The 15,331-nt window shown below is 47.2% G+C and overlaps 1 protein-coding gene across 8 annotated transcripts in view; it reads right to left on the reverse strand.

The window, feature by feature from the left end:
* Positions 1-396: 396 nt before the first annotated feature.
* The window catches only part of TACC1 (transforming acidic coiled-coil containing protein 1), a 79,320-nt gene continuing 64,385 nt past the window's right edge, over positions 397-15,331 (reverse strand). For 6 of the 8 annotated variants that reach the window (XM_048829299.2, XM_048829296.2, XM_048829295.2 and 3 more), the window contains 7 exons: positions 11,789-11,917; positions 10,605-10,681; positions 9,746-9,789; positions 8,971-9,131; positions 7,837-7,943; positions 6,714-6,834; positions 397-5,709 (listed from right to left, as the gene is read on the reverse strand). In XM_048829299.2, coding sequence (XP_048685256.1) covers positions 5,641-5,709; positions 6,714-6,834; positions 7,837-7,943; positions 8,971-9,131; positions 9,746-9,789; positions 10,605-10,681; positions 11,789-11,917 — 708 coding nt within the window. In that variant the 3' untranslated portion in view covers positions 397-5,640. The remainder of the gene's footprint in view (positions 5,710-6,713; positions 6,835-7,836; positions 7,944-8,970; positions 9,132-9,745; positions 9,790-10,604; positions 10,682-11,788; positions 11,918-15,331) is intronic. The other 2 variants (XM_075123505.1, XM_075123504.1) reach the window with 1 other exon arrangement.

Consider the following 15,331-nt stretch of genomic DNA (forward strand, 5'->3'; position numbering starts at 1 on the left):
CGGCGTCAGAGCTGGGATTACAACTGAATCCTGTCTCCTGATGTACGACAACTCTCTATTCACCCTTCTGCAGCCAGCCCGCCCGCCCAAAGTCTATGCCACCATGTGAACCCACAAAATAAGGGGAACATCCCCTCAAATTACTATGAAACTATAAAGCACGTGACCTAAGGGCACTGGAAATTAATCATTTTTTAAATTAATTTTGGGTGCATTTTATAGTCCATAAAAGCCAGTCTCAGGATTTGATTTTGATCACACTTGCACTGGTCTAAATCAGGAGTAACTGCATTGAAATCAATGGAGTGACACCTAACCCTGTGTAAATGAGGTCAGAATCAGGTCCTCAATACACATACAATAAACATGATTTCTGATACAGGAAAAGCATCCAAGAATGGTAAATACAGTTTTTATTCAGGCAATGAAACATGGAAAAAATATATTAGTAATCATTATTATAATCTCATTTGTGTGAGTATAACTCTTACAAATATTTACCTGACATATAAAAGGGAAATTATTGTACATATAAAATTTATGCAGATGGCAGTTACGTACACTGTACAAAGCAATCCTGATAGTAGTCAACGCAAAGAGTTCTTCTTCCTGCCTCTGGGAGGGAAGAGACTGCACGAGGGATGCAGTGGAAACAGATTTGCAGTCAGGATGGTCATTAATTGGCACTTTACTGCAGACAAGAGATCTATTGCAAATGTACACTTGTAGACGGCAACATTAATAATTTTACAGGCAGGCAACTTTGACAGTTAAAAGGGATGGTGCAATTCTACTGGAAAAAAGAGAGAGATCATGCTTTGAACTTGGTGCATGGCCATTTGCAAGTTTCCGGGTATTAGCGATACATCTTGGCTTGTTCATCAGGGAAGGAGTTTTGTGTTCACAAGACACTTGTAAAAATTACTCAGCAAAGCTCGAGTATTGCCATTATCTCCCTGTACAGAGAACAGCAGCAACTTTCAGATCTTCCTGCAAATGCTGCTGAACGGCAAAAGATGGAGCGGCATCTTTACAGACCTGAATAGAAGGGTCTTCAGATGATGAGCCAGTCTAGACCAAAGCTTTGCTTCTGGGTCTGGACACTATAAAGCAGCATACAAGATAAAACAGTCTCACTGATTTAAAGTTCCATACATCTTCCATTATATATAACTATAACCATTATATATGTAACTATAACCATATTATAGTTAATAAATCATTCCTTAGGAATCTCATTTGCCCAAATTCTAAGGGCATGCTGAGAGGCACAGAAATGGAACAACACTCAGATGATAGACACAGTGAAAGTGCAATCACTGGACTCTGGGGAACAGATACAAATGGGAAAATGCTCTCAACTCAGATTACTACTGATGGGGAGGAGGAGCTCTCTGTAGAACTGTCTTGCATTTCAGCTCTCTTACCTTTGGAGGAGCGGGAGGTTTGTTAAAGATTTACTTTGTAATTTGCAAGCTACAGTTCTATAGAGATACTGAGACTCATGACTGTATTTTATGGAGTGGTGTTCTCTGGAGTTTAACAAAACCTCTCTGCAAGGACGCATCATCTCAGAGCAACGGAGCAAAACCTCACAGAGAGACAGCTCCCTCCAAACATGCTACAATTTGAGGAATCAGTCTCCCTGAGCCCTAATGTGCTGCATCTCCAGACTTTAGCCCTCAATAAGCAAACCTTTCCTGCTTTTCGCTTCTCTTAACACAGGTGGGAGTGAACATGAGTGGCATAGTATGGGGCATCATATCTGAGGGCAGAGATCACATCAAACGACTATTCATAACAAAGGAAGAGTGCACTAATGGACATAATTTAAATTTTTTTATGTGGATTTTTTTGGGGATGAGGAGAATCTGTGCTGTAACTCAAACATAAAAGGGGTTTTTATTAAACATGCTTTATTAAGAAAGCTCTTCTCAGTTCTGTGGCAATCTCTTGTTTATTCTTAGGCTTTTCTAATTGGGTAGTAGAATAATGTTTTACAAAAACTCAGATTTGGTTCTGGAGCTGCCAGGCAGGTTTTCAATGCCATTTGGTTACTATCTAAACCAGTGGTTCCCAAACTAGGGGCGCCGCTTGTTCAGGGAAAGCCCCTGGAGGGCCGGACCCGTTTGTTTACCTGCCGCGTCGGCAGGTTCGGCCGATCGCAGCTCCCACTGGCTACGGTTTGCTGCTCCAGGCCAATGGGGGCTGCAGGAAGGGCGGCCAGCATGTCCCTCGGCCCACACCGCTTCCTGCAGCTCCCATTGGCTGAGAACAGCAAACTGCGGCCACTGGGAGCTGCGATCGGCCGAACCTGTGGACGCGGCAGGTAAACAAACCGGCCCGGCCTGCCAGAGGCTTTCCGTGAACAAGCAGCGGCCCTAGTTTGGGAACCACTGATCTAAACTCTGCTACAACACGGACACTGTTTGCAGAAAGCAGCTCAGCCCAGGATCCTGGCTACTCTTTTATAACCATGTCTATGAACGGCTTTACTGAAAACTCAACATTTTGAGCACGTTGGGTGAAATTCACACCTGTGCAGAGGACTAGCCCACTCAGTACTACTCAAGTCTCACCACAATCCTAATGTGCGACATGAGTGGAGCATGGATCTTGTGCTGGAATTTTGCCCATTGTTTCTAGGGGAGAGTTAAATGGATCCTGATAAAATAAAAAACAACCTGAAATTAGCGCCCAACTCAAAACTAACCCAAATTAACAAATAACTTATTTTGGGACCTGAAAAATACCTGATAATTCTCCTTCCCCACACAACTTTTTTTCCTCTACTTTTTACCCATCCCTGCTGGGGCTGGAAGTGGAGATGCCGAGCTCCTCCCAGAATGGTTGCTCTCAAATCTGCAGACCCCAGAGGTTCAGAGCTGCATCTCAATGTTTGACTTTTTTCCTAAACAGAACCTTTGGGGGCTCACCCTTCACTCATCTATTTGCCATCATCCACTTGTAGTAACATCTAGCTACCACCTGCCAAGAAAGATTTATTATTATTCAAGAATCACAACACGATTTAGGTGCGTTCTGGAAAGGGTTAAGCTGGAAACGAGTGAGCTAAAGAGAATGGTCCTACTTCAGTCTGGCCACACCTAAACTATGGTATAACTCAGGGACAATCAATTATTTTTTGTCAAGGTCCAAAATTTCTTGGTTAAGGTATAGTCAAGGTCTAGACTCCAGAGAAAATATTTTTAAAAATAACAATAATAATGATAATAAATAAATTAAAAGATTCTGGCATCCGTTCTAAAGCATCCGGCCATCCGGATTTGGCTACCTCTGGTGTAACCTGATCACTGAGGTTGACAGGAAGAGGAGCGTCATGGCCGCATGCTCTCCTTTGTGGTTGGCTCACGTACTGCCTGGACAGAGGTGACCCATCTCCCTCTGAAGATTATCTGACCCAAGCTTTCCTACCAACATGCTTGAGAGCTGTGTAACTACTGCACATGGGGGAACAGCACAGGAACGGGGGGTTTCCCTTCCTGCCACCACAGAGAGCTCAATATTCGCAAAAAAGCTGGGGGTCCATATCCCACCAAGGGAACTACCCCTGGGCTAATTTCGGAGGGACCTTCTCCAGTGCACAGAAGGACACTACTTTAAAAGGGGGCATGCTAGACTGCTCCCATTAGCTCGTCATGTACTAGGGGCAGGTTGTCACCATCTTGGTCTTGTTAAATGTATAATAATGATCTCTATACAGAATACATTTCATAAAGTATATTTTAGAACTATGGCTCATACAGTAAGACGTGTGCTCTGCATGCTCCATGTTAGGAACCAGAAAATAGAATGGTTTGATTTTGTTATGAAATGGTAGCAGCCAAAAGGATTGCTAAACTTTTATTTCTGCCACTAGCGAGGGCTCAGCTCCAAAACAGCAAATCCTTCCCTGGTTTGATACTTCACCACTATCCACCCAGGACTTTAAAATAGGACCCACTGGCCCCACACCTGTTGTCTAGCACAGCCCATGGTTTGTTCTGGAGTGGTGTCTGAAGGTCAGGACTGGTTTGCACAAAACCTCAGACAAATGGTTCCAAAGCATAATTCCCTGACCAAGAGAAATTAGTACGGACAGAGCAGTTCATACAGCTTGTGAGCATCACTGCTGTCAGGCTGGGGGTACTGCACCCCAGTGAATACCACATGGATGAGACCAGCTGCAACTCTGCAGGGTGGGAAAGCACTGCCAATGCGCAAACAGGTAAAACTCATTGCTAATGTTGGCTCATGCAACAGCATTCCAAGTAAGGTACAAAAACAATCTACATACAGTTAAATATATGTCACCCTGCAGAACTTCTGGGTCTCTACTGCAGTATGAAAGGTGCTTCAGCAATTCTGCATTGGTGCAAATAAAGGGAAAATGCACACTACAGTTCCACTGAGTGGTTTGCTTGCATAGCTAGTATGATTCAGTTTCCTGCCCATTTGGACCTGTGAGTTTATTTAATAGCTGTTTGCAGCTGACTTTGCTTGTACTAGTTTCTGATTCTTTTAGTATTCGAAAAACTGCAAAGGCATTTCTCAGAGCAAGACACGGTCCAGAGCATTTTGCATCGTTTTAAATGGCATTCTGTATTGACTTGGAGAAAAGGATTTTAGGATATTCACCATATGCATAAATTAGGGCCTGCTCCCTTTCTTCTGCAGTCCCCAAAGGGAGAGGTCACTCCTCTAATCTCACAGCAGCATTTTGAACCAATAGCAAAGAGTTTTGCTTTGCATATTTTGAATTACTATTAAAATACTAATAATAAATATCAGGAAATGATGGTGCTAGAGGGCAGCACGGGGAAGTGGTACAACCCCAAGAGGAGCTGTATGAAGTATGTTACCAAATATGCACGCACACCTGTCTGGACGGAAGATCCAGGTGTGCAGCTGTGAGGAAGGACCTACCAAGGCTGAAGAGAGAGAACAGAAAGCCCTAGTGCAAGGACAATAAAGTGCACTGACCAAGGGTACCTCTGCACTGCAATCTGAGGCGTGACTGCAGCTCAGGCTGACATGGCTAAAGATAACGATGTAGATACGGCAGTACAAGCACACCAGGGTACCTACGTGCATTGCTGAAGCCCATGCTGCTGCATCTACATTGCTATTTTTACCCATGCTAGCGCAGGTATGTCTACCTGATGGGCAATCACACCTCAGATTGCAGTGTAGACATACCCAGAGAGACACTTGGGCTTCCCTCCCCAGCTGCTGGCAGGGCATGGGATCAGGACTTGCTATGACATGTTACATGAATATACACTTGGATCAGCATATCAGAAATTAATCAAACCACTTTCAGGCAAACCATTTCACCTGTAGGATTAACCAATTAATCAAAACCACATGCTGTGGACGCCAGGGTGTGTGTGTGGGATGAAACTGAGCTGAGCCCTAAAAACCTGGGGCTGCAAACCCTTTGAAACGATCAGACTAGAACCCTTTGGGACACCAGCTTTGCCTCTGGGGTGATGGGATCCTGCTGCCAAGTGGGGCAGGAAGCTGTGCGCATGTGCTTTTCTCTGCTCAGGGGAGATTATTCCTGGAGAATAAGGCAAGGTGCTCAACATTACAAAAAAAACAGCCAAGTGCAGAGTGTTGGACAAAGGGTGGCGAGGCTCAGTCAGTCTTTCCCATCTTTGCAATCAGCTCGTCACAGATCTTGGTCAACTCTTCAATTTCTTGGTTCTGAAAGACAAACGGTCACATGGAGATGAAGAGCTGAAGTTCCCCGATGGCCACGTGTAACCAGTGAGTGATCAATTCCTGCCCCTTTTCCCACCAGTAATACAAATAAATCATCATCATCATAAAAGGGAAGGCATGGCCCCTCGGGGGGAGGGGGGAAAGGGAGGCAGAGCCAATCTCCTTCTACTGCTGACTCTCTGCAGGGCCTGGGACGCTATCGCGTGGCGTGCTGGGGCCAATGAGACTGCTCTGCAGTTGGCATTGTAGATCAGGGCATTCACTTCTGCAAACAGGATTATGGCTACTAATCCCTCTGTAACGCCATCCACTGCATTTCTAAAGCAGCTATCCTTGTAGTATGCAGGCACTCTGGCATGTGCCAGCTGAGTGAACGGCAGAGAAGCATGTAGAAAAAGAGATTCACTATCCACGCTGATCCCCAGGAGATCTGCTCCCTAGAACGATGCCGGGAATCCGCATTCCAAGATAGTCCTGCAGGATCTGCTGTTTAGGCTGATGCTGGGGGATCCTAATCACAAACTATCGCTCTCCGGCTCTAACTGCCCACAAGCTCAGGTGACCCAGGCCCCTGTCTAGGAGCACAGTCCTGATACAGCTCAAGGTGAGTATCAGCTGGGACACACACTCTATGGTGCATGGGGGTTTAACAGCCGCATGGAGACACCCCGGTTATCATTTATCGTCTGGATTTCATGTCCCCAAGTGGACTGTGCAGCTTGAAATGCAGCTGTTCCCCATAGCCACAGCAATAGTTCAGTGTGATGGTAAGTGGATAACAGGCAGAGATTTAAAGAACAGAATTTATATTCCTCCCCTCCTCACTCTGCCTGGCTCCGGGCTAGCTTTTCTAAGACCCTCTCTCTCACGCCACCTGTGATCTGAGGAATGATCCCAAGATCAATAGGAGACACTTTAATGGCAACTGTTTCCACTGAAATCAATAGCTAAACCAACAACGGGGGCGGTGCCCGAAGGGCCTTTACCTTCTGTTGGAGGGCTCTCTCCAGCGATTCCACCTTCATCTGCTCTTTGCGTAGCCCAGCATGGAGAGCTGCACTCTCAGCTTTTGCTTTTGTGCGCACCTGAGCAATTTCTTCATTGGCTCTGCATTGGGGTTGAGAGAGAGAGAGAGAGAGTGCGAATATTTATCGCATTGGCCACAGCCCAACAGAGTAACATGACACAGTACCACAGCGTGCAGTTATCTAAATGCCTAACAGAGCAAAGGATAAAGTCACCTATTAAAGCAGCCAGTAACAGCTGCAGTTGCTGGGCTGGCTCCAGTTCTCCTCCATGCTTATGAGCAATAGATTCTGAGGCTGTGTCTACATGGGGAAGTTGCAATGGTTTAACTTAAATTGGCTTTTAAACCGGTTTATTTAAGATGGGGCAAACCCCTGTGTGGACACACTGCTTTCAGTTTCAGAGCAACTTTTCTTGGGGTAGCTTAAGTCAACTGCAACAGGTTTAAGATGAACCAAAATAAGCTCCTTATACTAAAATCAGACTGTCGACACAGGGGTTTGACTGGTTTAACTACATCTGTTTAAATTCACACCTTAAGTCAAACCAGTGCTATTTTCTCATGTAGCCAAGCCCTGAGTGATGGGTAGGGGTTCTCTGCCTTCCCGCTTTAAGACCAAGAGGCCCCAGTGTCCCTGATATTCTCTGCCTCCGGACTTTAGGAAAGCCAGTCAGCACGTGCTGCCCCGTGATAACACTTTAAGTAGTAAGGATATCTCATCAAAATAATTGCCAATAATATTGTAAATAACTGGCTGCTTTAGGACCATTCTTAACTCACAATCTCCAATATTATAAGAGTGCAGTATCATCCAGGCCTCCTCACTATAAAAACACAAATGATAAGAAAGGTAGATTTGCAAACTCTGTTATGCAGATTGCTTTAGCCTGCAGGAGTTCAAATTCCTCTAAACAATGAGCAGGACCCTTCTCAAGGTTACAGATTCTTTCAAAGACTCTGGTATGAATCTAATTTTTTATTTCTAAACCTGGCTGAAAGACTGAAATTAAAACTCATTCTTGTGTCTCCCAAAGTTCCAGACTCAGTCTTCATTCTCCAGAGCCCACATCTGGGATTCTTACTTGTCTAATTTTTCTTCTGCATGGATTTTCAGGGCTTGATACCGCTGCTCTTCCTGTTTGACCCGGGCTAAGTAATCCTGAGCACATTTTTTCAGAGCTTCTTCATTCTGGAAGATAAAAATTGCAAAAACAATGGTGACTAATTTGAAGCGGAGTTGAGCATGTCACAACTACAAAACTGACACCCAGATGGAAATTGAGGTTCACAACTTGAAAGTATTTTTTATTCTTCTGACAGATTGCTCATTTATGCTATGACCTTTTTACTCTGATAATGTAAACAGGAGTCAGACCCAGTGTTTTTATAATGCCTTGCCTTTGCTCCAGCCCTTTGCTTGGATCCCTCTGCTACTTCTGATGTCTATTGTTCACAGAGTACAGGGAGAATGTGACTGTAAAATCTATAAAGAGGAACAGGCTCCCTGCTGCGATCAGCTCCAGCAGCTCTTATCACTGGCTTCCTGTGACATTTACAGCCAAGACAGGTACCCTGCTTATTCATCACAATGTTGACATATAAACAGGAGCACCAGAAACATCCTTCAACTGAGGGCAAGGAGTAGAGCTAGGCAATTTTTTGACTTGTTTTTGGTGAAAAATGAAGATTTGGTGACATTAAAACAATTTGCAAATTTGTGTCCATTTTGCCAGATTGTTTCAAATGAAAAAAATTAAAACATTTAGTTTCAACATTTTAAAAATAAACCATCTTGGTGTTTTTATTTGAAATGACTTTTAGCTTAGAAATGTCCTTTAATTTTATTATAAAAAATGCTCCGTATCAAACCAAAACATTCTGGTCAACCCGAAATGAATTTTTGTTACTTTCTGATTTGCTGAAAATTTCGAAAAATTTCATTTTCCATTTGACCCAAAACAATTCCGTCCTCCCCCCCCGCAAGAAATCTTTGCCTTGCCAGTGTATTGAGAAATCTGTTATTTGCCCAACTCTACCGAGGAGCATTGATTCAAAGAGGCGTTGGGGACATAAGACGACCAGAACAGTATTGGACAAGAAACAGTAATATCCTGTGTGCTTCTATAACCCCTTAACCAGAAACCATCGGACAGGACATCACACAGGCAGCACAGGAGGTACAACAAGGAAGAGGAAAGACCAAGAGAGTAAAGGACCTTCTTAAATCCTTCCAGAATGCCCTTCAGGTTCTCGTATCTCCGAAACAGATCCGACAGGGACCGTTCTACAGAGTTCAGGTCCGCCAGGGCCTGTTCCTTTTCCATTGTGAGCTGCTGAAGACTCTTCTGGGAGGCCATGTTTGTCCTCTGTTCATCTTCTGTGAATTAGAAGTAAATTATATTTACATCAAAACTCTCCTTTTCTGAAATGGAGACTGTTGCAGCCAAGGCCCCGCAGGGGGTCATTGCTCCAAATTGCCACGTGACAGCCCTGGCTTGGGTTCCAAGTGGGAGGGACTCTCAGGATCAAGCAGGGATGAAAGCACAGCTGGCATTACTGTAGCGATCCTCACTGGCCAACTTGGGATGTTGCTGATGGCTCTTCCAGGGGAGCGTCTGTCAGCCTACCTCGGCTGGACCATACATCGTCGCGGTGCAAAGCCGGGGCGGGTGGGGGGGGGTGTCTAATGGAGAGGAACCTCAGGGCTATGGGAACACGTGGAACCTCCCACTTAGAAAACCTCACGGTCATTTGTCAGGACGGAGTGAAGCTGGTCAGGGCAGGTGGTGGAGTGGGAATAAGGGATTCTGCTGCACGCTCCTTACGGAGGCCAGTCCTGGTTGTAACAGCAGATGGGCACTGAACTAGGGGAAGCTGATGAAACCAGGTACATTTTTCTCTGTGTTGTTACTGTGATCAGCATCCCACAAGCCATCCCGAGGCCACCAACTTCCTTACGCTAGTGACGGCTGCCACCCAGAGAGACCTTACCTATCATCTGGGCAATGGTCTTTTCATATTCAGCCACGATTTTCCTAGAACGAAAGGGGACAGGAGACATTTACATACAGTCTGGGGTTTTGTTTTTATCTGTGAAGCTCTGTTGCTGGCAAACAGAAGCTGGTACGCTGTTGCCAAGCACACTTCTTAAGGCTTTGGGAAACAAAATGACACCAGCCAGTTCCAGAGGCAGCCTGTGTGCACAGTCTGAAACTGTATGTATGTACTTTCCCCAGTATGCATCCGATGAAATGAGCTGTAGCTCACGAAAGCTTATGCTCAAATAAATTGGTTAGTCTCTAAGGTGCCACAAGTACTCCTTTTCTTTTTGCGAATACAGACTAACACAGCTGTTACTCTGAAACCTGTATGTATAGTCACAGTCTAGATTATAGTTCTGATTCCTCTCAATCACCTCCTCTCTTCTCCAGTAATATCTGCCTTCAGCTTCCACCCAGCTGACCTGGCCTTCCCCTGGGCTCTCAGACATGCACAGTTAATAGGATTTTACTCTTGCTGCAAAGAAAATGACAGACTTGTTACAGTCTGAGCATGATGAGCTCATGGCTTGTAACATGTTCCATCCTGAGCATGGCTATCCATGTTATCTTATTACCACCAAAGCTAACTAAACCACAAGAGTCACAAAAGAAGAGAAGCATGAGCAGCATTTCAGTACCAAGCAATTCAGCACCCCAAAATCAACAGCTTTGCTTCAATATACCCCAGTGGCTGCAGGGAAAGTCCCCCAAGAGTCAGGCGTGATTTGATCTGTAGCTCTGTGTGGAAATGCTAGAGGATAACATGGGGGGTGAACACCTAATTGCTCAGACCTGCTGCAGATTTTTACCTCATTTCCAAGACTTCTTGTCGGCTCTCTTCATATTTTTTCTTCCATTCATTTGCTTCGATCTCCTTAGTGATTATCTGCATTGTAAAGGAAACAAAATGCAAACTCTAACTCTCTACCCCCAGGCATTCATGGGCTGTCTTCCAGGATGTGGAGCCCTACAACCTAAGCTCAGCTTCAGACTGTGAACTGGGAATGCCATAGAGTCAGAGACATTAAATCCAATCACTAGCAATGCAAACCCCTAACATTTTGATATTAGCTGAAGAAAGCTCTTTAGAAGATTACCAGCAATGGGCAAAGATTTAATCTAGATTCCACTGCTGGCTCAAAACATTCAGAGCCTCTAATTGCAAACGTTTATGAAGCATTTCTGCTGAAAATTACATGCTTATGTCACTTGAAAAATAATTTTAAGTGGCAAACTTGAGGCATGAGGAGATGATTGCCCCAAAGCCTGCCACCGCATATCAACACAGGTGCTCAGCCGGGGGTGTTTTATGTAAGGAACCTGTGCAGATCTTAGGTAAATTCATGGCTATAAAACTCTCCCTTTTTGGAGTCTCGCTTTTGCCACAAGACGATGGAAATGTGAGAATGGGAGGGATCTGCTGCTATCTTCTTTGCAGGCACCTTCCGCATGCTAGGAGAATTGCTGGCCAAACAGTGGGAGGGGACCCAAGAGGAACAGAAAGATTACAAACTACAAAGATTCTCCAGCACTTGATGCTTTAAAATCCAGACTGGATGCCTTTCTGGAAGGTGTGCTTTAGCCAGACACAAGATTCTGGGCTCAATACAGGGTAATGGGGTGAAATTGTAATGGCCTGTGCTATACAGGAGGTCAGACTAGATCTACTGTTCCCTTCTAGCCTTAAACTCTAAAAACCTATGAATTATCCATCCCCTGTCGCACCGTGTCCACTGAGAATGTCACCCTGCAGCATCTCTGCCTCTCTGGGAGGCTAGCTCCCACATCCTGGATACACCTGTGATGTGGTGCACATGGGGCAGCAGAGGTTATATTATTAATATGTCGCAGTCCCTAGAGGCCCCAGGGGAGATCAGGGCCTCCTGGTGCTGGCTGCTTCACAAACACGGACTGAGATGAATTCCTGCTCTGGGTGTACACATTTTACTGCCCTGAGCAGGCACCAGCCCTGACAGTGCTGAGTCACCATTACCTCCTCTCTTATTAAAGTGAGCACGGCCTTTTTGTCAGATTCACTGAGGCAAACGCTTTCCAGAGGACTTTCACTTCCACTCGCTCTGGTCGTCATGGCTTTGTCCTTTGAGCACTGTCCAGAATCGCCCTGCGGTGACAAGAATTACCGCTCAATGATACATTCGATCTGCAGCTTTTCTGCCCAGCTGCCTGTATTTGGGGTATGTCTCCACATTCTCAAGTCCTTCCTCCAGGCGCCCACCCATCCTGTATTTGTACATTGAAAATTCAGAGGCCCGTCTCCATTGTGGGAAGGAAACAGTGCAGTGTCTGGTCTGGGTACAAGCCCTATCACTCCGGTGACGCCCAGTCCCCTTCAGGTCTCATTGTCTATTGAGCCAGTTCCACCCTCTGTTGAGGCTGGATGTGTGGTTCCCTCCAAAGTCACTTGAAAATGCAGCTTTCATGGGAGAGTGAGGTGGTGTCCTCCTCTGGATGCATGCTCTAGGAGGAGCAGGAGCTCACAGGATGTGTGCACGGTGAAAGGAAAACGGGCCCCAAGGGAAGTCTCTTCCTAATGCACCTGACGGGCAAAGGTTTGAGTCCCTTCCAGGTCAGCCTGGCCTCTGTCTCTAAGCTACCACCCGTTATAAATCCAATAAACTTTGAGTCCTGAATAGGATGCTACATTTAAACCAAACGTAGAAAGGACAGAAAGCCCATTTCCCAGGGCCTATATCAGACAGTTTCTAATGAAGATGCTGCCAGAGTCAGATCCCACAATACCATCACAATCCCTTTGCTACATGCCCTGTGCTGCTACCCATTTAAAACAGCTCCAGTCATGTGAGCTTTGCTAAGTGTTGTTAATTGCAGCAGCCTATGTCAGGGCCTGCAGGGGACAGCGTATTCTGTGCCAGTCACCTCCCATTTAATGCAGGATTCGCTACAGCCGGCAGCAGTTGTATAGACGTTTGCTCAGCCTGGGTTATTTTGCTGGGCTTCACAAGTGGTTCTAGGGTCAGACAGCCTTCATGCAGGGAGCAGTGTCGATTGTCTGTCTCCGCAGAGCAGCCATCTAGCTGACACCCCGTGCAGACAGGGTCCAATCACTGCCTCCCTGATCAGGCACAGATCACCATCCCCTTCCCTCTGGCCAGCGGGGTATTTAACATGCTTCCTTAGACCAGGAGGTCATTGGGTAGGGCCGTTACAGTCTGTGTTCTCTGGAACGCTTGCTGCATATTCTCTGACCAACTACTCAAAGCAGCCTCATCCGGGACACACGCCATGAAAACCAAAAGTCTCTCTTGCCAGAGAGAACTTCTATCTAGTCTCCTAAAATGTCCTTTTCTTAATTTTCTGCCACTAATCCTAGCTACACTCGCTTCCCAGTTAGCTGCTTGGCCACAGGCCATAAACAGAGAAGCGTTATACTGAGGAGCTAGTCAAGATTTGTGCAGCATTTTGTAAATGAAAAACACCCTTCCTCTGAGCAGTAAGTTCTAGTGGTTTTCAGTACCAAGCCAGACGCAGAATCTCGCTTGGTTTGTGAGGGTGAAAGTTCTTATCGTGCAGCACAGTGGCAGGTGAGCGAACACAGCACCGGAATGGGAGCGGCGGCTGCTCTCAGCACAAATGCTCTTAGACCGCAAGCCGGTGCAGGTGGAAAATCTCTCTTTAACGCCACCCCTGCCCAGGCCCATGCAGCGCACCAGCAGATGAGCTCCCTGGGAGTAACCGCTCTCGGTGTAGCTTGGAGACTCCCCACGGACACCCGACACTAGGGCACACGCTCCTGAGCACTCAGCAAGTAACAATCCCCCATGTTCTCCCATCCCAGAATCAGCTGCTCCCCTTCCTGCCAACCTCCCAGTTCCAAGGAAGAAACAAGCTGCCCTGGACACGGACCGTGACTTGTCTGGCTGAGCGGAGGGTCTCCCTCTCGTGTGGCCGAACCCCCCCCGAGCCCTGCATGCCCATGTCCACCCCAGAGCCTCCCTGTATCGACTAGTGCGCATTCCACTGAACCGTTAGAACGGCCGCAGGGCTCTGGAGACCTGAGCTGGGAATCCCCACAGAAAGCAAGTACCTTCCCCTTGCTTTGCTTTACTAACGTCCTTGGGAGGCTTAGGGTTGTTAAAGCTGGCGTTAATCTCATTGTCGTCTGCCTGCCACCTTCCTCTCTGAGCTGTCCCAGCTGCGTGGAGCTGAGCTGGCGTAGCACGTCCCCTTGCCCACAGCTCTGCTGCAGTAGGGAAGGGATTTTATCTGCATGCCGGTCACCGCTCCGACACTGCTGCCAGGCTCCCAACAGTGCTGCTGGGCACGAGGCTAAAAGAGCAGGACACAGAGCGACTGACGGGAGGACAAGGCGTTTCATCATCAGCAGCAGTGCTCTCCGTCTCACCAGGGCTGTGTGACCGCCTCCCCATTTCGGCGGACACCATCCTGGCTGTAGGGAGGGAGCAATCGAGCTGGCTTCCAGAAGCAGAGTTTGGGGCCCTTTTCGATAGGGCGAGAGAGCTCACTTCCCCGTCGCTATTCACTGTGACTGGTTCCAGAGAGGCACAGGATTTTTATTCGCTCCACCCGTCTGTGTTTTCTTTTGCTCACTTTTCCTCTCTTCTCCCATCCCCGGCAGCCCCAGGGGCAGACGCTGCTGCGGCACGCTCCAGGCCAGTCCAAGGCTCAAGACCACGTCAGCTCCATGCATCGCCCAGCAGAGGGAGCCATGCATGCAGCACAGAGGGGGTCGTGCATGCAAGAGGGGGTCGTGCATGCAGCCCAGAGGGGGCCATGCATGCAGCCCATCGGGACAGCAGACTATCTGTGCGTTGAGGGGCATGTCTGGCAGCTTCCCACCAGCTTTTAAAAGAGCCTCTGCAACATGAATTCAATTCATGTTGCAAGGGGATTACACTGCCGGTCTGAGAGAGTCCACAAGAGCGTGATACCACATGCCAATCTCCCCGGGCACATGGCAATGGGAAGGCAGCTGGTAAGGACACAGAGACGGTCCGCAGGCAAACACAGCAGCTGTCACTGCTAGCACCTCACAGCCACCGTCTGTCCCTGCGGAGAGTTACTGCGGCTGTCGGGCTGCATTGCCTGCTCTTCACCAGCGGGTGCCACAGGCTTCCACGTGATGGGGACAAGACTCTCCCTTGTCACTGGTCTGGTCCCCCGACTTCCCTTCCACTTCATTCCAGTTGTAAAGCTTCATATCTGGGCATCTTAAAAATGCTCCGACAGCACCTGCATATGTCTCCACTGCTCATCTGACTCTGGGGACCATGAACATCCACTTGTTCATCGCTCAGTCCTGACCATGTGTGGCCCACACTCCCACCTGTCGGGATTCCTGGGTGTACAAAGTACCATCCCCTCTGCCAACTGTTCGCGTGCCCCTGCCTGTCCTCGCCTACCTTCCTATTCCAGCATCATCCCATCCGCCTGCCTGGACAAGGCTTCAGGCCGCAAGCACAGAAGGAAGGCCTCTCTCTAGAGTGCACTTCAGGGGCTGCTGTGAAATCAGGATTGGTTAAATCCCCAGTTCACA

Source organism: Caretta caretta, chromosome 26 (genome assembly GCF_965140235.1).
Source record: "Caretta caretta isolate rCarCar2 chromosome 26, rCarCar1.hap1, whole genome shotgun sequence".
NCBI lineage: Eukaryota > Metazoa > Chordata > Testudines > Cheloniidae > Caretta > Caretta caretta.